The sequence below is a fragment of the Dermacentor albipictus genome, chromosome 6, assembly GCF_038994185.2.
Source record: "Dermacentor albipictus isolate Rhodes 1998 colony chromosome 6, USDA_Dalb.pri_finalv2, whole genome shotgun sequence".
Lineage (NCBI taxonomy): Eukaryota > Metazoa > Arthropoda > Arachnida > Ixodida > Ixodidae > Dermacentor > Dermacentor albipictus.
The window spans coordinates 43206881-43233959 of NC_091826.1; the positions used below are offsets into that span (position 1 = coordinate 43206881).

The following is a 27079-nucleotide window of genomic DNA, read 5'->3' on the forward strand; positions in this document are numbered from 1 at the left end:
AACAACGTCCCAAAATACGACAGACTGTTAAAATTTCCTGTTGTGTTTTTCAACTGGGTAATAGCTTGTGCATCCTCTTATTTGCATGCACTGTTGGCAATTTCCCTCTGTTGTTATTTATACAACGCCTTTCCCTTACTCCCGATGCAGGAAATATTATCGGACGTTACTCTGGTACACCTCCCGGCTTTTCCTCTCCTTGCTTTCTGTATCTCTTTCTTGCGACGAACTCTAATAATAATTAAGAGGCTACGAGGTAACGTTGCCCAGTCCAGTCATTCCGTTCCATAATAATAAAAGATCAACCAATGACTGCATGAAATGTTCTTCAAGTTGTCGAGGAGGAGGAGGAGAAAAAAACGTTTATTTAGCTCTAGAAATTTCTATGAATTTCGCGCAGTCAGATGGTGTCTTCCATCTTCTTGGCAATGGCCGTCTGCCCCTAGTCCAGGGCTCCGCTGGATGCCGCTGCCAGCTGGGCCCGTCGGATCAGCCCTAGTTGGACGTCCTGACGGTCGCTGGAGAGCATTCCTTCCCATTGCTCCGCACTCGGGTTTAATATTATTGGTGCCGAATTTGTTTTCTGGCAGGCCCACGATATATGGTAGAGCGAAGAATTTTTTGCACTGGTGCACCTAAAAACTAGGGAAAAACTGAAAAGACATAGGAGGAATTGGCGGTGCTGCAGAACGCCGGCGATCAACTTTGTAGCATGTAAACCCCCGTAGGCGGAGCACATATTAAATGCGTCAAAAGCTACGAGTTCCGAAAGTAACAGTTACTGAATGGCTTCAGAGCGCAGTCTAGAACGATGGAGAACTTGGTGCTGCGATGGAATGGGGCGGGAAATTTGCAGGCTATAGGATACGGTGTCAGCTGGCGCAAAAAAAAAAACATGTAATAGAAATCTCTAGGATTCGTTTCGAGCCATGGCACAATAAAATATGCTTGTATTGGCGTTCCCTGAAGTTGGCTCACAGAATATAGAACACGGTATGAATATTACAGTTAATATTATTAGTAGTATCGGTATTTGTACTCTTACACACACTTTTACTGCGACAACAACTATATGGACACTCCAGGCTCATTTCTGCCGTCGCCGCGCGCACTGTTCTGCGTCAGTGAAAGCGCGCGAAGAGTCGCCGACGATGATACTCAATCTCGCGCGCAAAAACGGAGGAACGCGGGGAGGATGCGCGCTGTCTTCTGTCGCGCGCAAGACACCAAGAGGAGGAGGGGAGTGAAGGGGGAGTTCTGTTTCGGCGGCGGCTGCTGATCGTACGGCCGCGCGCTCCCGCGCGCGCCCTATTTTGAAAGCCATCCGCAATGCATTGGAGAGAGTGCGGCGCGTGCTGATAGCTTCGTGTGCGCTGTGCTCTCGCCGCTTATTTCGCGTGGAAGCGAGAGGCAGCACGAAGGCCACTTCGCTCGCTGCTGCTGCCCCGCTTTTTCATCCTAGCGTTTTGACAGCGAGTGCGCGCGGTCATCGAGTGAGATGCGTACCCATTTACTTGTGCGCGCGTGACACCATGCTTGGTAATTTATTTAGTAAGCGAATGTTTACGAGTTTATACGGCCGATAAACCTACTAACCTTACTTCGTATAGATGTCTGCTAATTTGCTGTCGCAATCGATGTCTTGTCTTTAAGCCAAAACTGCTACTTTTTTGTGTTTTTATGTTACTTCTATGTTACTTGTTCTCTTCTTTCTTTTTACTGTACACGTGTGCCAAAAGCAGCACTCAGACGTTCGCGTTGTTGCTGGGCATGTTAAATAGATAGATAGATTGATTGTTAGCGTGACCTAGACGAAGAATATTATTTGCTGATTGTTTTTTATTGTGATATACATAAATGAATCTCACTCTCTGCGGTGATATTTTCAGGAAATACCTCTAACCGCTAAAATGGTTGAACCAGCGACTTTCTAGAGCAGAACTTCTTGGCAAGTTCGAGGCACTTTTTCGGCTTGTATTTCGCCTCTAACATCGAACGCGTTTAGCGGGACGATGGCGCCATCTAGGAACTCTTAAGCCAAGTAGTAGTTTAAGAGTTTGCATTTGAAGCATAGTGCTGTACAGAAGAATTACTAGGGGTAAAAGTGGCGCTGGTTCCTACGGAATATGCAAGCGAGGCGACTCAGCCAACTAGGAAATATAGGTTGGTACACAGATTTGCCTAAGCTTCGTCCTTTCGATTTCAGCCAGCTTCGTGACTTTGCACACTAGCCATTTTCAACAAAGTACGTCGTTATAGGTAATTAAATAACCACTTATGGAATTGTCCGATGGCACAATTCGTACACCGGACCTCAACCACAGAAGCCCGATTACGAAACCATTACACCCCGGTTGCATGCGCCGGTCGCAAGCCAGCGCCTGCAGACGGTGGGCGCGTTTCAATTGATCACCACTCAAAATTTAAACGAATGACATAGATATATATATATATATCCTTTGTTTGTATACACTCGTGATAAACGCCGGACCCCGGTCGAAACGTCAGTAAAATCCTGTTATTTTTCCCAGGTGCTTCTCAGTCGGATCCTGTGATTCTGTGTTCTACTTTATATATATATATATATATATATATATATATATATATATATATATATATATATATATATATATATATATATATATATATATATATATATATATATATATATAACAAGAATAATACAGTTCTTGCATAATTGATCTTAGTTAATGAACTAATTAGGCTCAGCATAATACATATATACTCTAAGAAGCGCCACATGACGGCACACCTTGGTGTCATTGAGCTGTGGTTAACCACTTTCTTTAGATCCTTGGTTGAAACACCCTGTACATGATGTGCAGCATGCAAATATGCGTGTGTGATATCGAGCCCATCTTTAATTCACTGCGAATAAAATCATGAATTCTCATAACATGTTACTCTTTAATACTAGTATTTATAACTCGAAAACCACACTTCATTTATACAAACGCACGGTTCATGAGCCAGTCACACTAAGAAGGCTTCATTTTACGTGGATGTCAACTGGAGTGCAGTAAACCTGACACCTGACATCTTGTTGTGTTTTCGCATACGTGGCTTCACACTCGTGTTTAATTGGCTGGTTTATGCTCACATTCTGTTCAACTATCTCATGTTACCACTTTACTATCTTTCCCCAATTTTTCGACAAGCTAGCGAAAATGTTCCTTGCCACCGTTTACTAGTTACTGGCAAATAGATTCGTCTGTGAAATTAATTGCGGCACTGCGGAAGGTATGATCCTAAAGAGCACAGCTTCAGTGAATCGTAGATAAAAAAAAGCACTAGCCGAGTTAACAATACAGATAGAAAATATATAAATAATAAATATGTTTCAAATTACTTAGGCTAAAACCAACATAACATAGAAAGATGATGACTGAAAGTTGCAAGTATGTGCATATCACGCGCAATATGGAGTCAGTTAAGGACCTGTGACAAGTCTTTAGTCAGGCTAACCTATTGGTAAGGTAACCTTTATTTTTATCTTGCAATGCCGAATGTATCATATTATACTTCGCTGAGTTTGGTGCATCATAATTATAAGTTAGGCACGGGAAGCTTAGCGCAGAGACTATAGATAGCGTTCTTTGATACGCTGGAGGAAGTTTAGGAAGTGGCTCCTGCAGAAAGCCAATTACCAATAATTAATATTCTACTAATGAGGTTGTCGCTGACATGAAGTTTCTTTTTTTTGTACAAACGCGCTCTCCACGGCTGTTAATGAAGTTGAAAAAGTTGTTTGACATATCTTTGACGTGCAAACTATGTTTGGGCATCTCAGGGTTTGTTGAACAACTGCTGGCAGTGCAAGGCTTACATATTCCAAAAGATAGCGTAACGCAGCCAGCCTTACTTTTCAAACTACTTATACAGCGCTCAACTTCCCACCTAAGGCGACTATATGGGCATGTTGATAGGACATGAATGCAGCATTTTGCGCACAAGACGAGGACGAAGAAGAGATTGAGACACACCGCGTTCGTGTGTCTCGGCCTCTTCTTCGTCCTCGTCTTGTGCGAAAAAATCTGCATCCACACGAGATCACCTCACACTATAGGGACGGCGGGAGGTCTTTTACTCCCCCCCATCAGAAGCTCAACCGAGCTCAGGCAGTCACATTAAGAATGATTCAAACTAAATCTTATCCAACACCTTTTGTGCTTAACAAAATTGACCAGGATTTTCCCGCGGAATGTAAAAGTTGTGGACACACTCCGTGTCTATTTGATAATAACTAAATCTTATCCAACACCTTTTGTGCTTAACAAAATTGACCAGGATTTTCCCGCGGAATGTAAAAGTTGTGGACACACTCCGTGTCTATTTGATAATATGTTCTGGCTGTGCTCCAACCGAAGGGCTTCGGATCTCAACAGTGAGAAGGACTGGAGTCGGCGCATATCTAGCGAAGTCCTCCAAGATCAACTCCTGGCTGTCCGGAGAGCTCACGACATCGGGAAAGCCTTTGGCCTACCGGTTCCTACGTGGGCGGAGCCACCGACTCAGCCTGGGGGCTTGTGCCCTCGTACCCTAGTTTCTCTGGACTAAAATAAGGTTCTTGCCATGCCATGCCACACCTATAAGACATTCGCTGAGAACGAAGTCGGGAATGCCGTCGGTATACTGACCACATACTTGTCGCCGGCCTTTCTGGTTATGGGTCGCGCCGTGGTCAGGTTTCCCGTCAGGTGGTTCAGGTGGAAGTGGTTGGAGTCCTTGACATCCAGCAGGCTGTAGGCCACGGGCTTTCCCGGCGCCGACTCGTCCAGGGCGCGCACCGTGGTCACGTGGACACCCGCCGGGGCGTTCTCGTGCACCCGGGGGTCGTGGAACGGAGACCAGAACACCAGCACACCTGCGCATGCGCAAGCATGCAGAAAAGGCAAAAGACACGTGAGGATTAAAAAATATAAATAAAGATGTGTAAGTGCGAGTCAACCGAACGCTTTTCATTGGGAAAAGGTTTTAACTTCTGTCTTAAGACGAAGTCTTAGATTTAGATTTTAGAATTGGAACTGCCGCTCGGGAACAAGGTGAACGTGTTCGTTTCTCCTGTCTGAGCGCAACCAAACTGTAAAATTTTGAAGTACGCTTGCGATCGCGTTGCAGCCCGCCCTGACTTAAGAGCGAACAAGTGTGCCATGTGGTAGAGGAATGGCACATGATTATTATCGGTAAGGCATGCGTAAGTCAGTTCTCGATTGTCTTTGCACAAAGAATTGGCTAGACTAAGCAGCTGTATTTTGTGAGTGCCTCCACGTGTCCACGATGTATGGGATGACGCTGCTTTCCCTCGGGCATGCGCAGATAAGGCATGCATCGTCCCTCTTTTACGTCATTGTGCAACATTTCAGATGATGGTAGGCATTCGTGTGGTGCTTTTTTATGTGTGTGCGTGTGCTGTACTTAAGTCTGTTTGTACGCCTTCTTTCAGGACTTTGAATCTTTACGAAATCACTCTATATTTCAGTTGTTGCAAGCGCAAATAAACAAGACCACAAGATTTTTGCGAAAGATGAGTGTTATGTGACATATGCACTGAATCTATATAGGCACCCTCAGACGTGGGTTTACATATCAGAGCGGCAAACTGCAGCTCAGTGTTTGAACTTCTCTAAAGAAAAGATCATCTCCCGATTTAATGATATTATTTAGTTTGACAACACAAAGACACTTGAAAAGCAGGAAAGGGGAAAGTCATTGTTTTATTTTATTCTTTGAGATCTGCTATCATGTGCTTTTTCTTTCTCTATTCCTTCCCCCGGTGGCTTATGAAAGAATACCATTCTCACTGTGCATAAAACCACCTGATCCCCCAAACACAAAAGATGTTATACCTACAAATTATAAAGCAGACAAAAAAAGTCGCTTCCATAAATGATACGGAAGAATAGGCATTCCAAAGAATATACAATATTCGCCTGAAACAGGAAATAATGGCAAAATTATTAATGGCGGTAAAGCCGGGAATATGTAAAATGAAAGGAATTTCCTTTTTGTTTGGGAGAGAATGAGCTTCTTTATATACATATATTGGTTTTCAGCTCAAACTCCAGGTCTGAAAGCCTAATAATATATGTTGCAAGAATGTAAAACTAGGTAACTTAACGTAATCAGTCACTACTCAGTTTCCACAGCTATGCTTACTGTGCTGACTAATGTTGATTGTTTGGCTGTCCTATTTATATGTCATTATATAATCGCAAATATAGGCCTATCGGTTCTCAACCTTGTCAGGATTAGTAATAATAGTAACCACATTTGAACAATACGCAACCATTGTTTTGTTTTTACAGTAAAGCAACCTGGATGCGCGCTTAGAAGCAAGTCCAGGAAAAAAATCAGAATGAAAAGATGAGAAGTAACATCCAGTACAAGGTCTGTGGGCAAATGTATAGCAACATTGGCGATGTTCCCTATTGCGAATTCAGACTGTAAAGAATATTGGCGTGGCAAAATAAGAACACTGGAGTCCCTGAGACGTGAGCATGAAGCAGACGACCATCAAAGAATGCGTTGTAGGACATGTGCACATGTAAAGAACTGGAAAGGCAGACGAGACAACGTCTGTATGAGTCGAGACATTGAAGAAACAAAACAAAACACATTAGTACAGAGAACGCAGACAACGTAAGCAAGAGCGACGCAAAATGGATAAAACGAAGACAAGACAGCAGACGCCCAAAAAGATAGGAGACCGCATGACAGAAGACACAACCGTGGAAGCAGACGTGGAAAAAAAAAAGCAGACGGACGTGTTGCTTGGGAGAAACGGAGTCTTGATCATTTTCTCGCTTCAGAACGCTGGACACGTACCGTAGATTCCCGCGTACAATGCGAATCTTCTTTGTGTATACTGCCTAGCTTTATATCCACCATACCTATTACAATAAGGTGGATGTGATTCTCGCTTTACGTGGTGATAAATCAACCATTTATTTAGCAGCACGTTAAAATGATAAACTTCGAGGAACTACTTCTTCGCCTGAAAGCAAATGGTTAGAAAATTCAATATTTTATTATAATTATTATTTAAATAAAGAAATGTGGCCGGTCATACCAGGCCACAACGATCATGAAAGTCTGCCTGCACTAAAAGTTGATCATGCGTATCTTCGACCTCACGCCTAAAGCGCCCTCTATAAGCCCACCGGTTTGTGGTGGTAAGCTCTCGTTAACGTACAAGTTCTCACATCTGGGTGAAGTGACATAAGTGTTGCATATGCTGAAGGAAATACACGACATTTCACCCTCTTTCCACTCCGCGTAACTTCCACACCTGTTTTATGCATAAAAATATTACGGTCGACTTTAGACGTCAATGTTCCGAAAGATCTCACTCTGAGTGAAATAGGGCTACTGAAACATCCCTCGCTTTCTCTTAGTTGTGTTATATCGATATACGATTCAACGCTTCTTGTTATTCCTAAGCAGGAAAAAAAATATTGTATGCGTAATTTTACGGTAGTTGAGTGTGGAGAGATCCTCAGGCCAAAAGCGACAAGACTGTTGCGCACGCAAAAAAAAAAAAATCATTTCCTGTTGGTTCAGCGTGAATGCGTAAACAAAACATTAAAAAAATGAACACAAACGAGAAAGCTGGAAGAAGGAAAAAAGGGCTGTGCGTGAGAAGCTTATTTTTCTGCAGTACGACGGTGCGATGTGGTAAAGCTGTCTACCGTGTCTTGCCTGCGGTGTCAGTGTGATGGAGTATTGCGGAACAAAAGATACAAGAAAAGTACTGACATTTGTTGAACCTGTCGGTTTACGTTCTGTACTTCGGATACAAGGAGGAGCTGGTGCTGCTATGCCGCAAATACGCGCACTACAGCGCAAAGAACAACCCTCAAGGAAGTTGCAGTGCACTTTCTCGAGGTCTAGCATAGCTGTCACAGAGATTAAAAAAAAATCATTAAACAAATGCCGGGAATTTCCCCGCTCAATTTACGATCTCATGACCCCGGCGCGGCAAAACCCAAACCTCCCAACGCAAGGTACACGAGGATTTTTCGCATTCTGTCCCCATCGCAATGCGGCAGCCTTGTCCGTAATCGGACCCGAGACCTCGTGGTCAGCGGAGCAATGCCATTGTCACTAAGCTACCGCGGTGGGTTCTAAACGAGATAACTGAACTTCCCATTTGCCGCAAGTTAAATCATAACTTCACGCGCGCTTTTGAAATCTTTAGAAACGTTCACATCTTGGTCGATATCAGTTACTCCCGATTTATTATAAACTAACAAGCGGCAGTAATGCCAAAATGGAAAACACCGCGCGCGCACATATACAGTTTCGATTTACCGTATGCATGCACTGGCGCAGCCGAAAGTGCTATGACGTCGACGGCATGATAATGGGAGGACGATTCTGAAATGATATGAAAGACAGTATAACGGCGACAGCGTGACTGGAGGACACAACGCGATGGGGACGAGTGTACGAAGTCCATGGCGTGATGACTATTGTGTGACGTCGATATCGTCGCAACGATGGCTTTACAACGATAGTGCAACGAGAATCGGACAGCGAAACTGGCACGACGACAATGTAACAGGCACGACGGCCTCACGACGATCGCAAGTCAACGACTGCACGAGATTCACTGTGGGGCTACGACACAGTGACACGAAGACGACGCGATAACGCCGGCGTAACCGCGACGGAAAGACGAGAGCGTGGTCAGCACGGAATGACGAAGAAGGAATCTGGACAGAAGACCATTCACTCTAAAAAAGATACTTGGCCCATGGCCAACTGCGGGCCTTCAAGAAAGAGCGCTTCTTGCTCTGAAAAAGTTTTTAGAGGAGACCAACATTTTTGGAAAATATTAGGTATCAGATGATCCGAATGCGCTAAATGAGTAACACAAACGTTGTTCGTGGTTTGTAATTGATTTATGCGGTGATCGCCACTTTTACGCAATATGTATAATTATGTTCTGCACTTTCAGTGCATTACACGTGTTGCGTGTTATGGCTGTTCGAAATATCTGACTTTATATATGCATACGTGGACTGAACTAATGCACAGAACTTTGCGACTCACGTACTGTTGGACTGTATATTTTTTTATTCATCCAGTGTTCTACTGAGTGCCACATTTCGTGTCGCTATTCTCCCTTTATACGCAAATTTGTTTCCTTTGCCAAGTGTCAAGGAGTAGCCGGTGCCACCATAAAGGCGCCAACGTCTCCTAATATTCATTTCAATAAAAAAAAAAAGGAATCATGGCGACGGTGTGAAGAAGACGGCACGACGACCAGTGTATACCGGCGATGACCTAACGATGACAGATCGGCGAGAATTAGACGACCAAGATGGCATGGCATGGCTTGATGCCAACTGTATCATGGCGATGGCTTGGCAACAAAGATGTCACGCGGACGACGGCATGCCAACGATAGCATATAGCCAGGGGCACGACGACATACCTAGTGACACATCTCCAGTGGCGCACATTCACCGACACTGCAGTGTCTCCGGGATCAGCCCACCAATGCAAACAGCGCGGGTGTCTCCAAAGTGAGCAATGAGCCAAGTAAATCGAACTCTTTAAAAGCGCTATCCTACGAATGACTGGGCAAATGATTGACCGAAACACTATCTTCTTTCTATATTGGACTATTCTTTGATGATGATGATGATGATGATGATGATGAGGCTGATGATGATGATGCATGGGGTTTTAAGGCGCAAGGGCCAGGTATGGCCAAAGAGCGCCATGTCTGTGGTAATGAGTTTGCAGTGTAATTACGATTACTGTGAAGTTGTTGCAACGTGGCTGTGAAGGGTCCTTATAATATACGCTCTAAAATGCGTAAAATCTGTACAATAAAATTATGGCGATGACGTATGACTTGTACTATGAACATTTAGATGCATTTAAAGAGAATGATACGATAGGTAAAATATACCAGATTACAAGAAATGCTAGAGCACTACTGCCTCCTTAGATCCCTTGAAACACAAGGGCCTGGAGGCACGTGCTATGCAAGACAATTATCGCAGTGGCATTCTCTGGAGAGAGGAGGCGCTACGAATGCATGGGACTAATAACATGTAAGACCACATCTCTGAGGAAACCTAGGTCTGTGTCTATTAAAAAGCGGTTCTGGACCAAGAAACATTGCAGGATGAAGAGGAACGTGCTGTCGGTATGCTAAGGAAAATTGGACTATTCTTTATCAGCTTTCTATTTATCCCATTTCCGAATTCTGTAGTCTTATGTTTCAGTATGTGCGGCTCACAAGCTAAGGCCCCTAATACGTCCGAAAACGCAAGCAGCGCGTCTTTGTCTTCGTCTGCCAAGCATTGTGTCTTACCATGGGCTTTATCTGGAGGCTTAGCTTATTCCACTAGATATCTAAAGGGAGCATGTTTCTGTACATACATTTCTGAAGCTCTTACAATCCACATTTTTTTTCTTCCGTTCGCAAAAAGTTTTAGTCATCGGCGGTGATTTCAACCTCGCCCATACAGGCTGGGGCTACGTTCGCACGGAAGCTGCAGCTCGCAACCTCTGGCAAGATTACCACGACTTAGGCCTTACGCTCATCACGGATCCCTCCTTTCCTACACGCCTAGGTACTTCCACTACCCGGGACTCTACCCCCGATCTCACCTTCATCAAACATATCACCAATGCACACTGGACCAATACCCAGCAAGACCTGGGCAGCGACCATTATATCCTTGCTCTCTCTTTACCCCAACTCGCTGCCGCCCCTGCCCCCACTAAAGAATTCACCATTACCGACTGGGATGTTTTTCGAAAAATACGCATAGGTTCTACCTCAGCAGAAGGCATTACCGACATTAACACCTGGATGCAAGCTCTACGCACTGATGTTCAAACGGCCACTCGGGTGGTAACTACAGATGCCTCAGTTGAACGCATGGATAGCCGCCTCGCCCATCTTCTGGAGGCTAAAGCCTCCATCCTAGCTCGATGGAAGGGGCAGCGCCTAAACCGTCGCCTCAGAAGCAAGATCTCGAAACTGAACACAGCCATCGAGGAGCATTGTCAAATCCTCAGCCGGCAACAATGGACTGAGCTGTGTAACACGGTGGATGGACAACTTCATCGCCCTTCCTCGTGGCAACTCCTCAAACATCTGCTTGATAATACCACCACCCGCACCACCCAACAGGATCGGCTGCAGAAGCTCCTTTATACGGAGACCCTAAAGCAAGGTCCACAACAGGTGCTTGACTACCTCTGCACCAAATATATCTCCAGGGGACAAGTCAGTCCACACAGCAATTACATCGGTAGACCCAACCCAACACTAGACGCCGATTTCAGCGTATCTGAAATACACGCCGCTCTACGCAAGCTTAACGGTCGTTCTGCTCCAGGGCCAGACGGGGTCACTAACAAAAGCCTTCGCAATCTCGATGACGAGTCCGTGTCCCATCTGACTGACTACATCAACGATTGCTGGCGCAGTGGTGCCCTTCCAGCCGCCTGGAAGACTGCCAACGTTATCTTAATCCCAAAGCCTGGCAAACCATCTAGCCTCAATAACTTAAGGCCCATCTCCCTCACTTCATGCGTAGGCAAGGTGATGGAACACGCCTTCTTAGCACGCATCAACAGTCACCTCGAGGACAACTCTCTCTATCCCCACACCATCATTGGATTTCGCCCTCACCTTTCTACTCAAGACGCTATGTTGCAGCTCAAACATCAAGTGCTCAACGATCGTTCTCGTAACATGAAAGCCATTCTCGGACTCGACCTCACTCAAGCCTTTGATAACATTTCCCATGCAGCTATCCTTGATCAGGTCTCCAACCTCCAGCTGGGAGAGCGAGCCTACAATTACATCCGTGACTTTCTCTCCAATCGCACGGCTACCCTCTCGGCCGGGGATTTACGATCAGACCAGCTTCCCCTTGGCAGCAAAGGCACCCCGCAAGGTTCCGTTATCTCTCCCATGCTCTTTAACTTAGTCATGATTGGCCTTGCCAAGCAGCTACAGCAAGTCGACAATATCAACCATACCATCTACGCCGACGACATCACCATCTGGTCGTACCGAGGCAGTGATGGTCAAGTGGAATCGGCCCTCCAAACGGCGATTGACACGGTTGAAGCCTATCTCCAAGGGACTGGACTGCGCTGTTCGCCGGCTAAATCGGAGCTTCTGCTATACAAGCCCATTCAGCGGGGTCGCCCTCCCAAACACCAATCTGATCACCGACCCTGTGACGCCATCACCCTACGCCTTCAAGATGGCAGTCCTATCCCAAACGTCCCTAGTATCCGGGTTCTTGGTCTCACCATCTCTACCAACGGCTCCAACGCCTTGGCTCTCAACAAGATCTGTGCCCAATCTCAAAACACCCTACGACTTCTTAAACGTATATCTAACCGTCGAGGAGGACTCAAAGAAGAAAGCCTTCTCCGACTCGTCCAATCCTTTGTCATATGCCACATCACCTACGTTGCTGCGTACCTCAACTGGTACCGGGCTGAGCAGAACAAGCTCGACACCCTCATACGAGGGGTCTACAAGCAAGCACTTGGTCTCCCACATTGCACCAGCACTGAACTCTTCAACCAACTGGGAGTTCACAACAACCTTTCCGAACTCATTGAAGCCCAACAACGTTCTCAGCTTGAACGGCTCACCCATACTGAAACGGGGCGCTTTATTCTGTCCACGCTTGGCTTCACCTACCATCAGCAACAGGGCCCCAAACAACCGATCCCGACCGACATCCGTAGCTGGATCTACATAGACCCTATCCCTAGGAATATGCACCCTGAATATAACAGGGCCCGGCGCCAAGCTCGGGCCGGAGCTATCATAAAAGCCCTTGCCAGCGTACCTGGCGTCACATTTGTTGATGCAGCCCGATACTCCCATGGCACACGATTTGTGGCCGTTGCCACACGTGATGGAGCCCTACACCATGCCTGCAGCGTCACTACCCCCACTGCAGAGACGGCTGAAGAAGTAGCCATCGCCCTGGCCACTTTAGATCCCACCTGTCACACCATAGTGTGTGACTCTCGCTCAGCCGTTATTAACTTCAGCAAAGGGCGTATTTGCCCCCAAGCTCTTCGCATCCTCTGCCAGGCACCACACTCTAAAGACAGCATAATCTCCCTAACATGGATCCCGGCCCATGCGGGCCCTGTCCACCCCCACCTCCCCAATCTCAACGAGGTCACCCACTCCATTGCGCGAGGCCTAGTCAACCGCGCCGGAGTCACTGGAGATGAGTTGGACACCAGGGACAGTCTGACAACTTATAACGATCTTGTTAAGGCCTTTTACCTGAGTCGCCGAATCTTCCCCCCGCCTCACCCAAAGTTCAGCCGGGCGCAGGCTACCACCCTGCGTCTACTACAAACAAACACGTACCCTTCACCCGCCCGCCTCCACCTTATATTTCCGGACGTCTACACTACCCCCAACTGCCGGTGCTGTGGAATTCACCCGGCTACGCTTTCGCATATGCTATGGGAGTGCCCAGCACAGTACGCACAGACTAACACCACGACTCTCTCGTCGAGGTTGCATGATGCTCTGCGGAGCTCCACCCTCGACGACCAAACCTGGGCGACCCAGCACGCCCGCGAGGCGGCGGCGAGGCAAGCCCTCGACGTCCCTTCGTGGGAGGCGTAGGCCCGGCCATCATAAAGTGCTGGTTCTGCAATAAAAGTTTATTCCTCCTCCTCCTCCTTGTTCGGATTCTTATCTCACAGCAGAATGATTTGGCGGCGTTATCAATGGCGCCGAGTTATGTTTGTGCAGTCACTGATCTCCAAATTTCAAGTTACCCTGCCATGTTTCATTTCTCGAAGTTCACGCTCGACTCAGGTTCATTTGCGTTTCATTTATTATTTTCCGAACTACGCAATATTTCCACCTGCGCGTGCTTTTGGACATCTCTGGAGATAACCTCTTTTAATTTCCTTCTAACATTTAGAGAACACAGAACTTAGACATGTTTTCCTAACTGGTTTTTTTGCTCTCCGTGTACCAGATTCCGTCACCACCTCTTATGTTAAATTTCTAAATAGAAAAAGAAAACCGAGGGGCCCGATTTTTATTACTCAGTTAAATTTCTAGAAGAAAGAAGAGCGAGGGGCCGGATTTTTATTGGCATATCATAACAAGCCACCAAAGACACCAAGGACAGCATAAGGGAAACGACTTGAAATTATGTGTAGTTATTGAATGAAAAAAAGAAAATAGACAACAATGCAAAAGAAAGTGATGGATAAAACAACTGGCCGCATGTGGGATGCGAACCCACACCTTCGCCTTACGCGTGCGATGCTCTTACCAATTGAGCTACCGCGGCGGCGTTTTCCCATCTACTTTCTGGAGTATTTACGATTATCTACTAGAACTAACCACGGCAGTGTTAGCCAGCACCACCACTCACTAGCCTTGGTGGCAGATGTGGAGCATGCTTTCTGCGGCAGGCTTCACGTGTGCGTGAATTATTTGGGTGACGGCAAGGGGTCGCCCAGACATGCTACGTGAAGGCATTAATGCTGCTGGCTTCGAGAACCCTCGCTGTGCAATGTCCTTGGTGAATTTGTTTGCTTTTTATGATACGACTGTTGAATTACTGGCATTCATCCCGGCCAACGACAAGTTGGATCCTCAGCAATTTCAGGTAGTATTATAACAGATGTTCTTACTGCCCGTGCTGAAGAAGACGAAGTGCCTTTCAGGCAGAAAGCCGAGTCTTCCAGCTCTACTGATTTTGTGCATTTCTTGGACTCTGCCTTGAACTGCTGTTTCCTCTGTAACTGCGACGGAGATGGACTCTCACGCGCGTCCGCCGGACTCGGCAGTGCCCGCGGCGGCTGCCGCCAGGAAGCGCAACGGCACCGAGAGCGACACTGACAGCGACGACACGATGCAGTACTATGTCAGCAGTGAAGATTCTTGTGACGACACCTTCGAGCTGGTGCGGAGTCGTAAAGCGAAGCGAAGATTTCTCAGCGCATCATCGAATTCGAGTGAGTCCACCGTGAGATCTTCGCGCAATACCGAGGAGCTCACCATCCTGTTCGCGCCAGTTCTCGCCACTGACAACCTAAGACGCCTCAACAGGCAAGCCGTGTCTTCACATCTCGAGGCGCTAGTTCCGAACGAAATCAAAGACGTCAGAGTGAACACCCGCAAGAACATCCTAGCGATTGACGGAGAACACGCAGCTGCGTTGGATTCTTTGCGCAATGTCACGGAACTTGACGGGATAAAAGTCCGCCCTCATATTCCGCTGGGCAAACAAGTCAGTACTGGCGTAATTTACGATGTTGACGAGACCATTGTCGACTCTGATCTGTCGATCTTAATCAAGCCGGCTACCGAAAACACCATCATCACAAACGCGTTTCGCCTCGGCACGTCGCGGTGTCTTAAGATCATATTTAAGGGCGAATCCCTCCCATCGCATGTAAAAGTGGGCCACTTTCGACACGCAGTTCGCCCGTTTATACCAAAACCGCTGCAGTGTTGGAAATGCATGAAGTTTGGACATGTCAGTAGTGTGTGCAAGAACACTACCGTCTGTTCTCGCTGCACTGGGCCACACACCACTAACACGTGCGAGGCCAATGTGCTGAAGTGCACAAACTGTAGCGGCCCTCATGATGCATCCTCGAAGGAATGCCCTTTGATACGAAAGGAAATGGCCATATTGAGAAAAATGGTTAGAGACCACTCGTCTCACCGAGAAGCAGCAGCATCAATTAAGCGACGACGATCACGTCGCCGACGTCGATCAAGAACCTCCAAAGCCTCTGCAGAACGCCAGCCGCGTACATTGCCACCCGCTCTTCCGCCCCGGCCAAACACAGTCAGCTCAAAGGACACAGGTGCATCGAACAGCATGGCTGCTGACGCTTGGCCTGCACTCCCGCGGCTACATGCCCCTACTGAGCGAAACCAGAGCTCTGCAGCAAAGGATACCTCATCTGTTCCTGATAAATTGTCAGACCAGGATCAACAAGTTGTTGTCATGATAAGCTCTCTGATGAGTGCTATTCGTGTTCTTCTGGACAAGCTACAGACACCAACAGCTCGAAGTGCGTTGCAAGTGCTGGACGCCATCAATCCGGTTCTTGAGAGCCTTCAGAAGTCCAGTGCTTGAGGGCTTCTACAGCAGAACCATGGCTCATCGACAGCAACAGCGATCGTTCCGGGATGATGTCAGAAGTGCCTCCATATTCCAATGGAATGCGAGAGGCCTGAGGTCACGTATTTCGGAGTTGCGGCAGTTCGTGTTTGACAACCACTTTCCTATACTGGTTATCTGCGAACCGAACTTATCAGCCTCCATAAGACTATCAGGATATGAACCTTTTGTTTCAACCACGTGTGTCCGTAGTAGTAAGGTTTTGGTTTACATCCGCAAAGACCTTACGTATTTTTCCCAACCCGTAGCGCCACACGACGGTAACCAATACGTCTGTGTTACTGTGAAAAAGAAGAGGCTGTCTTTTACTCTTATTGGCGTCTACCTATCCCCAACCAGTCAGTTTAATAGCAAACGACTAGAAGATATTATGACTGCTACTCCCGGTCCTTGGATAATAACAGGGGATTTCAACGCCCACCACCATATATGGGGAAGCTCCAGGATAAACTCGAGGGGCAGGTCACTAATATCATTTGCGTCAGGCCACAACCTATGTCTTCTGAACGACGGAAGCCCGACATTTCTGCGGGGAACAACGTACAGCAGCTGCCTTGATTTGACTTTTGTGTCACGTTGCCTGACTTCGAGCGTGCAGTGGTTCACCGATATTGATTGCACCGGTTCACCGATCACATTCCGACCTATGTGAGAATCGATGGACTAAACACCGCATTACCGGTTGTATCTCGCCAAATCGACTGGTCAGTCTTTCAAGCTCGTGTAGAAGACACATGCAAGAAACGTATCGCACGCAAATTAGAAGAAATAATTGCTGACGCAATGCAAGATTGCACGCGTTGCTTCACACATTCATCAAAGCGTACAGAGAATGACATTGAGTTGGAAAGGCTTCGTGCACTTCGTCGCCGAGCTGAAAGGAGGTACAGGCGCACGAAGTCAATTCATGACCTCAGAGAAGCTCGGCGTATGCAAAAGAAGATAAAGCGGCGAATGGATAAGCTAGCGGATCAAAGATGGAAATGCTTTTGCGAGTCACTGGACCCCCGCAAGCCATTATCCCGCGTGTGGCGTACCCTACGGGGCCTTAGCTCCAGCCCCCAGCAACGACACCCTTTCAACGCCCTTGCTCTCTATGAAAACCGCCGTGAGGTAGAAATTGCGGAGGAATTTTGTGCGAAAGTCGCCGGCGGCACAGTTTTAGCCTTTGACATGACTTCAGGTGACATCCCCGGTCCACGAGATACAAGTATGGACGCTCCATTCTCTATGGAAGAGTTAGAAGCTGCTATGGCGCTCTGTAGGAGTTCATCTTCACCAGGGCCCGATGGGATAACATATAGTGCTTTGCGCCACCTAGGTCAAGAAGCACGAAGACAACTCCTCAGCCTTTTTAACAGCTCATGGCGAGATGGTGTCGTCCCACAGGAATGGAAACGAAGCCGCCTGGTACCACTACTAAAAACAGGAAAGTCACCGCTCGAACTGGCATCGTATCGGCCGATAGCACTTGCCAGCTGCGTCGGGAAACTCATGGAACGTATGATCCTCATGCGTCTCGAATGGTACCTTGAACACAACAAAATTTACCCTGACTCAATGGCGGGATTTCGACGAGGCCGTTCATCGATTGATAGTGTCATCGATCTGGTATCTTCTGTAGAACAACAAAAATGTCGGAAGCGATTATCAGCCGCACTCTTTCTTGACGTGAAAGGCGCTTACGATAACGTTTCCCATCAAACCATTCTCGACGCACTTCTCACAGTTGAACTAGGAGGGCGAGTATATCGATGGATCAGAAACTACTTGACACAAAGGTCCTTGTTCGTGCGTACGAAAGACGGTCCGACTACCGACCACTACACATGCCGAGGCGTTCCCCAAGGCGGTGTTCTAAGCCCTGTTCTTTTCAACCTCGCGCTTCTGGGGCTGGCTGAATCCCTCCCGGAAACAGTGAGTGTTTCAATATACGCCGACGACATCTGCATCTGGACATCAGCGGTCACTCGCCTGCAGGTTCGCGCAAGGCTACAGCAAGCAGCAACACAGGCATCTGACTATCTTCAGACACAAGGCCTTACCATCTCAACAGAAAAATGTGCGTTAGTCGCTTTTACGCGGAAAGCAATGTCTGGTTATCCAGTATATATCAATGGCCAGCCTATCAGCTACAAGAAAAATCATCGGTTTTTGGGTGTCATTGTTGACCGGGACCTCTCTTGGAGCCCTCAGGTTGCCCACTTGAAGAAGAGGCTCACATCTATTGTTCACATCTTCAAGTTCATCGCCGGCAAAACATGGGGATCGTCAATAGGCTCCATGCTACAGTTATATTGAGCACTTTTTATCGGATTTCTACGTTATAGTTCTCCCGTGCTTGCTAAAATATGCAAGTCCAATCTTAGAGAACTTAAGAGCGTGCAAGCACAGGCACTACGTGTTTGCCTAGGCCTTCCGCGGAGCGCCTCAACAGCAGGAACCATTATAATGGCTCAAGACCATCCGATCACGACTTACATCAGCACCGATTCGCTCAGGGCCCATGTTCGTCATATTTCACGGATTCAATCAAGCTTTCTTGCCTGTCTGCCAGAACGACGACCACAGGCATCCTTCTCCAACGAGGTCAGCAAGTATCGTGCCTCCCTACCATCGGGGTTTACACCATCAGCACGTTCAACCTCAGCTTTGTGGTGTTTAAAACAACCTCAAGTGCGTCTTACGGTTCCAGGAATAAGAAAGAAGACCGACCTATCTACCTTGGCCTTGAAGCAAGCAGCTCTGGATTGTTTGCACACTTCCTACTTTGACCGAGTCCACATATATACGGATGGCTCTTCCACCCAGACCAGCTCCACCGGGGCAGTGGTTATACCATCACGATCACTAAGCATCCGATACAAGATTTCTCACATGACAACATCGACCGGTTCGGAGCTTGTTGCCCTCCGAGGTGCCATTGATTATATTAGCAACCAACCGGCTAATCGGTGGGCAATATTCTGTGATTCAAAGGCGGCCTTACAATGTCTTCTGTCATCTCTTCGTCGCGGGTCCTGTGAACAACTCGTATCGGAGATACGAGAACTTCACCATCACATGATTGCTAAAGGGCACGACGTCGTGTTTCAGTGGCTGCCTGGCCATTGCGGTATCTCCGGCAACGACCTCGCTGACGACGCTGCTAAGAAAGCACACGAAGGAGCAACCCTTGTTTCTATACCTTTATCGCGTAGTGACGCAGCCCAACACTTAGGCAAGCTAGCGCACCGTATGACATTGGAGAAGTGGCACACACCTGATTTCACTCAACATCGATTGCATTCCCTCGATCCATCTATGCAACTGCGGCTGTTACCAGGGCTTCCGCGTAATGAGGAAACAATGTTGTGCCGCTTACGCTTGGGCGTCGCATTCACGAATGCATATACGTTTTTGATTGGCATGGCTGATAGCGCCGAGTGCAATGCCTACGGTGTCGAAGAAACTATCGACCATCTACTGTGCTACTGCCCATCATTTGAAAATGAAAGACAAGATCTCTGCACAGCTCTCAACAAGTTAGATAGCAAACCGTTCACCTTGAACAAGATCTTGGGACCATGGCCTCGTATATCGCAGCTACAAAAGGCCACAAAAGCGCTGCTGCGATATTTGAAAGATACAGGATTGAGTGAGCGTCTGTAATACGGACTGAGTGACTGGACGATATCCCCGGTGGACTTTCTCTTCTTTCTTTAAACTTTCCGTCCCCATTTCCCTTTCCCCAGTGTAGGATAGCCAACCGGGCTCAGTCCTGGTTAACCTCCCTACCTTTCATTTATCATTTGCTCTCTCTCTCTCTCTACTGCCCGTGCTCATTTATACTCTTCTAATTGATCGTTTTGTGAAGTGTAACGCTTCAACTTAACACTGTAGGTATGGTAGACGTCGTAACGGAAGGCTGCAGAATAAATTTGATCCCTAACGCGCCCCAAAAGCACGGAACTCGAGTACGACAAACTGTACCTGAGCGTACGGTTAGCGGCGTTCATTTCTGTGTAGATGAATGGTGCTCCAGTAAAGACCCCTGACCATGCGCTCATCACACCACTGTTAACCATGAGAAAACTGCCAAAGGAACATGGCAGACATCGAATCATAAGTATTCTAGATGAAGCGAGTTCGCAACTGTGGCCTACAAGCTTCATTCAAGCGTAGGCGCACGTACAGCTGTGGTGCGTATGAATACAGGCGCATGCACTTATTGCATCATAGCGTATCGTGTATGCAATACATAGTGCTCGATTTAAACTAAACAAAAAGAGAAAACAAAAGAGTAAGTAATTTTCTTGCTTGGCACTGGCTCTAATGATTGTCTTTAAGAATTGCTGTTTTCGCTGAAGCAATAATCATGATTCCTGTTGATCAAGCTTTTCAGAGCCACACAGGTTGCTTCCGTTGCCACTCAAAGGTTTGCTAAATATTGCGCTTAGAATTAGAGGTACTTTCATGTGTCTATACTGTTATTAAGTGGCGTGTTCGCAGAGTAGATCTTTTACTCTAGCGTCTTCTCCGCACAGGCTGCGCAAGCAGGCGAGTCCTATCTGGTGTTCTCTATGCAAAATGCACGCTAGGCGTAACGCTTCTACGCTCTGACACGTAAGCAGCGCAGCTGCAGTAAGCTTCCAAGCATGGAACTTAAAGGATAGCGCTGTGGTTAGGCGGCAGTGAACTAGAATATCAATCTGCAGGACGCTTAAGCGTAATCTTTAAGAGTGGAACGCGATAGCATTCAAAGATCCCTGACTGCTTCTCACGCTTCCCGGCGCCCCGCTCTGTGAATGGTAGAAACGCTGGAAAAGGGTGTTGTGTTTGAGTTTCCGCGTAACAGAATTATGTTTTATCGCACATTCGAATTACAATCCGACGCTATCGTGTCTGTAGGTTGTGCATGAGTCCTACTTCACAAATTTTCTGGTGCACATTACTGCAAGAAATTCCGTTAGTTCAGAAACGCCACTGCGCCACTACGGAGAGCCTGCGTGGATAGGGACGCGTGGTTCGAGATGATGCTTCTCGTCCGGAGACGCCGCAGCCGCCGCTGGCAAAACAACAGATTTTCTGCGACATGGGGCTCTCAGCGCTTCCGCGTTAAAAAGGTTTAGCACACTCTAGTTAGGGTTTGCCACTTACATAAAGGTACTTCAGACACCGTTGAGCGATTCCTTGTTATTTGTTGCTGCCAGTTTTGTAGGCGATCAAGGTATGGCAAATGAATAAACGCCAGTCCAGTGGCGATGGTATAGCGCTGCTGAACGCTAGGTCACGAGTCCCATCCCGGCCACGGCTGCCGCATTTCGATGGCGACATTATGAGAAAACGTTATGCCCTTAATTTAGGTGCTCGTTAAAGAACTCAAGGTGGTCAAAAATTAGTCTGGAGTCCCCTGCTGCGACGTGTCTGATAATTATGTCGTAGGTTCGGGTCATAAAACCCAAGAATGTAAATTTGAACTCGTACTTAAAAGACAGCGCAGCAGTATGAGATCATTTTCACACCCTTTTGGAAGTCTGTGAGGTCTTGTTTTGCTAATGGCCGGAAACTACGCAATACTTTGCAAACGAGTCACTATATGTGGAAAGAGCAAGGCGCAACAGACCACGACAGAAAAAGAACATTTACTTCTGTAGGTCACTTCTAATGTTTCGTGCGCGGTTCGGCTTGGTTGACCTACATAAGGCAGGCTTGCTGCAGAAATAAAAGTTGTGAGTGTCGCCGGTCCTGTCGTTTGTGTTCTTCTCCTGTCCCGGTCTATAGCACCTTGCTCTTTCCACATTCAAGCATGAACCAACCAGCCCAAGCAAGAGTTTTCCTTGAGTCACTATATGGTGCGCAATTTCTTCCCTGTAGCCGAGCTTTTTTTATGCGAAACATATTACTAGAGCTCAACCCAGCTCCTCAGGCGCGGCGGTGTCGCCTTGAATACCACGTGACACCGTGATGTCACGACAGAGGAGAAACGGGGCTCCAACTCGCGCCGTCGCTCGCGGCGTCGCCTTCAAGGCTGACCACATGACACCGTGACGTCACGACAAAGGAGAAACGGGGCTCCAACTCGCGCCGTCGCTCGCGGCGTCGCGGCGGTATATAAGCAGCTGCGCTTGCCTCTGCTAGACACTCACGAGGTGAGATGCCTCCTGGAGACAGAGCTGCTCGTTGGAATGAGAAGCGAAGGTTGCGGCGTGCTACAGAGACTGTTTCTAGGTGGCTTTCCTACGGCGCAGTGACTACGCGCCCCGCATCGGACGCGGTGAGCGTCGAGCAACGCAGCGTTCGGCGCGACAACGAAATGTGCGCCTGAGCAAGCGCCGCACGCCTTAGCCGACGCCGACGACATCGGCTTTTCTGCGACACGAGCTCCTTAACGCTGTCGCGTTAAAATAAAGGCTAGTATGCTTCGCATCCTGGGCTTAACCTTAGCTAAGCCACAGCCAGTTTTTCAAACAGTCGAGTATATGCCAACTTAGCACGTCGATACTTTCTGTCACACGCAGCCCATTTTCGTCTCGACGAACGCTGGCGCTCGGCTGTGGGTTCTCACCGACGCCCTGAGGTGCTATTTCTAACACTGACAAATTCCGCCATATTGTCGAATTAACCAACTTGTCAGCTCTGATTGCCCCAGACGAGGCCCGGAGGACTGCTACTGGCATCTCTGATTGGCTCAATAAGCAACCGTTAGCAAATTTGGAAATGCGGTGCAATTTGACAATCTCGAAATAGCACCCCTGGCCTCCTACGGCCGCTGCGGTACTCTGACACAGGCAGCGTTACTGACTGCGTTGTGGCTGGCATTTGGTGCCGACTAGATCACCGTACACCGCCACACCAGAAGCATTGACAAACTCCCCTTAATAGCTTCGCCGTAAATTTCTCATCCACAGACCCATCCTTGTAGATTTACAGTCAGAAGCGAAAAGAGTCTCACATCTAACCTGTGCGTTTCGACGTCTGGACAGCCACTGGTTGCAGTGTCCATCGCGCGTGGAGGAGGCTTCATCCAAAGCAAGAAATAGCTGCGCCCATGTGTTGGAGTACTGCCACCCAGTGTGGCCAAGCCTCGACAACAACCAAATCTCTCGGAATAGTAAGTGGAATGAGTACCACCTACAGCGCGGCACTGGCGCTTGGCAATTTCGCGCGGGTTTCTAAATACGTGGGAAACCAAGAAATCGCTTCGTTCGGCAGCCACCGCACGAAATTTGCGTGGCATTTACTGCATTCGCAGGAAAAATCTTAAGCTATAGTGCATGTCGCGAGCCAAATTTTGATTCAGAAAGCCAATGTTTTTTATAAAGATTGCTGAAAACCTTAATGTTTTCCCAAAACGGCGATATCAAGTGTACAACCCTGTCTATAACTCAGCAATGAAAAAAAAAAAAGATTCCACCATTCTGCAAACTGCGTCTAATAGCACATATAAAGTGACAAAATATGTAGCATACTTGGATTGAACTGAATTGAATTCTGGTATTTTACGCGCCAAAACCACCATGTTATTATGAAGCACGCCGTAGTGGGGGATTCCGGATTAATTGTGAACACCAAGAGATGTTTAACGTGCCCCAAATACATGGTCCACGTGCATAATTGTCCTTTAGAACCTGCAGATTTGTGGCTGGCACGCTCTTTATTATTACTACTATTTATTATTACCGGCTTTCGCTCTACTAACAATTTCAAAGCAAGAAACCACACAAGATGGATCGAAGTATTTCGTGCAGTAAGTAGTATGCATAGCAAACAGGAACAGGAAACAGGAAAAAAAGAAGCAAATGAATAAAAAAAGAAGGGGTCTTTGCGTATAACAGCGCCAGGGAAAAGGAAGCATATTACTTACAAACAAAGCTCTAATAGGATTCGAGAACTGGACCTGGCGGAACCTATATAGATCGGCATCCGAGGTGTATAAATGCATTCGAAAGACGCGCTCCTGCATTCTCTTCTCCGCTGGTCTGTGTCAACAAACACCAGCCGCAATGAAGGTAGGCCAGAGGAGAGGCAGAAAAGTGCCCTCTCATCGTTATGTTTTTTTTTTTTCACCATATATTTCTTGTTCAGGCGCAGATAGAAAAGAATGGCCCAACATTAAGATTCGAAAGGCTGAGCTTCACCGAAAGTCAGGAAAGGAACAATTCCGCGCGCACTTTTTCCTAGAGTACAAAAGAAGAAAGAAAGCATTCCGGAAGGAACACTTTCTCCTTCGGGGAGAGCTTTCCTCGTATTCTGGTAATGTGTACTTATGTGCATTTGAAGTGAAGAATATAAGGAGGAAGCAAGTAGAAAGGCGTACGGGCGACCTCTATAGGACGAAGCCAGAGGCAAACCTCCCGTAGTGTTTCAACGCCCTTGCACTCTTCTCCATCCCGTCAGAAGTGAACGAATTCGTCCATCCCAATGCACCTGAAACGGCTGAGAAGTGAAGAGTGGCGACTGGAAAACAAAGACTGTAAACGCCGCCTCAGCCAATATTCAGCTAAGGTCACCGTAGCGTGAGCTCATAGAACTGTGTGTGTGACTGAGCGAACTGCGTGTTCAAAAAAAAAGAGAGAAAGAAAAAAAAACTTAAACAAAGGTGAGCTTCTTGACGTAGTGTAGCAGATAGGCGGTGGTGGGGTCTTCGGGGTAACGTAAGGAGGCGCGATACTGGTGATGTTTCAAGTGTGTTTTGATTATTCAATCTTTCTTTATATTTTTTTTCAGCATCCCTCGAACTCTCCGCACCTGATCAATGCGCATAATTCATGGACGGGGTCAACGCCTCCCAACCTCTGTCTTTGAATAACAAAGGGCGTCGCGCGCTAGTGTGAAGAAGGGTGGGGCGTGCCGATGCAGACGACGCTCGATTCCTAAAGCTTCGCCTAGTTCGGTACATCTTGCTTTCTTTTTCTATGTGTCTACTTCAACTCCTCTGCTGATATTTGTCCTTACTTTATCTCTCTCCCTCTCTCTCTCTTTCTCTCTCTCTCTTTGTTTTAGAGTGAGTTGTCAAGGATTCCGTACGTTACGCAAACAAACTTCTAGGGAACTTATCATCGCTGCGCATACCGACCTCGCATCTCTTCCGCCTTTAAGTGTACAGAATATTCATTGCCCCTCCATCGCACTTCCCCGCCACTTTACTTTTGGATGCATATTGCACGCAACCTTAAATCTGAAGAAAAAAAAAGAGAAATCAACGAACTACTGCATCTTCAGAACGGCGGTTGAGGGTGCCATCGTCTGCTCTGGGAGATTCGCTTAGCAGAAGTAAATCTGCGTCCTTACGAGCAGCTCTAGAACTTACTTCGTTTACCTACACTTTCTATGAATTTCTGCTCGCTCTACTTCTCCCCCGTATCCCTACTCTCTCCTTTTTTTTTATTGTTCTGTAAGCCATGACGTTTGCCTCTCTGCTTTCGTGCTTTCCATCCTGTTTCTTGTATACAGTGAGCTATAGAGGGCCAGAGACCTGGGGGCCAGTGATGCAATTTGAGCAGACGACGCTATCGCTAGTTAGCACGCGCGACGCATCAGCATTTGAGGTGGCGAGACGCCGACGTCATTCATTTATATATTTTTTTTCACTTCATTTATTTTACGTTCATCTTGTTCTGCAGACAAGATCATCAAGGAAACTGCATATTCGTGCATGACATTATTTGTTGGCCAGACGCTTAGCCTCGGCGGAGGAAAACTGGTGCGGTAAACGCCTTAGCTCGTAAGTGCTTGTGCAGGTTTTCTCCGTTGCTTCATTTATCTGCTGTCACGTGGTCCCTGGAGCAATGTCCTGCAACAAAAGCCTCACGACGTGCCGGTGCAAACTGCACGCTGCGGAAGCTTGAGAGCCCGTTCGCGTCATTTGCATAAGAAGGCGCGAATTACTGGGACTGGGAAAGTCCTCTTTGCCTTAGCCTGAACAAGCCAACGTTCCAGGTTGCAAAACTCATGCAGCGCTAGATTCTTTGAGTGCGTGTGTGGGTGGGCCTGTGTTCTTTCCAGCGTCATAAGTGTCTCAATTATCCAGCTTTACTGCTCTATCGTGCCGCGTGAGTTTTTTCTGATACGTGAGGAGAACGACCTGGAAACCGACAAGATCTATGACGTAGTTGTGTAGAAATATAAACTCGACCACGTGGGAAAAAAAGAACCTACAAGTCTAAAATAAACTTTTAAAGTTTGGTTGGTCTCCTACATGAGTGCATTCTTTACAATAGTGAAAATAGTAGTTTTTAGTGAATATACCGTGTGTCCCAGATAACATTGGTCAAGCTCTTCAACGAAAAAAGGAAACGGACTCGTAAACACGGTGCAAGACACAATTATAAACCCTGCGGTGTTTAGTTGTCAGAGGTGAAACGATCGAACACAGTAGGTCTTAAAATCGTATTTTCAACCCTGTTTCTTTTTTTAATCGCTAAAGAACTTGGCTGACGTTCGCTGCGACACCCTATAGAAAATCTCATGAGAGACCTACGTCGACTGTCAAATTCTGCTGCAATAATTGCGAACAAAGCTCACGTGTTGAGGCTGAAATACGTACCGTTCGCCATTTATATTAAGCTGTCATAGTTTGCGCATGTTCGTGTCCATGTTCTTGCACAAATGCAGTTTCATTGAAGCGCAAGGTTTCAGTCCATCTATGCGAGCTGTGAGGTACAGCATGACACCTGGCTCCGCGCATTCCGACAGATTAAAGCTTTTATTTCTACGAATGTCGACTTTAAACGTAATCAAAGATTACGCTTACCTCAAAACGGGTATTGCTGAGAGCATGTTATATATATATATATATATATATATATATATATATATATATATATATAGATATATATATATATATATATATTCGTTTCGAGGAGGGGCAGTTTCTCCTCGAAACGAAAACTAGC

General features: G+C 47.0%; 1 protein-coding gene across 5 annotated transcripts in view; it reads right to left on the minus strand.

Moving 5' to 3' along the window:
• LOC135895752 (adhesion G protein-coupled receptor E1-like) overlaps positions 1 to 27079 on the minus strand; it is a 513515-nt gene that overhangs the window by 75291 nt on the left and 411145 nt on the right. For all 5 annotated transcript variants that reach the window (XM_065423909.1, XM_065423907.2, XM_065423908.1 and 2 more), the window contains one exon: positions 4659 to 4885. Coding sequence is in view for 3 of the 5 variants with exons in the window: in XM_065423907.2 (XP_065279979.1) it covers positions 4659 to 4885 (227 nt within the window). In the remaining 2 variants the exon portion in view is untranslated. The remainder of the gene's footprint in view (positions 1 to 4658; positions 4886 to 27079) is intronic.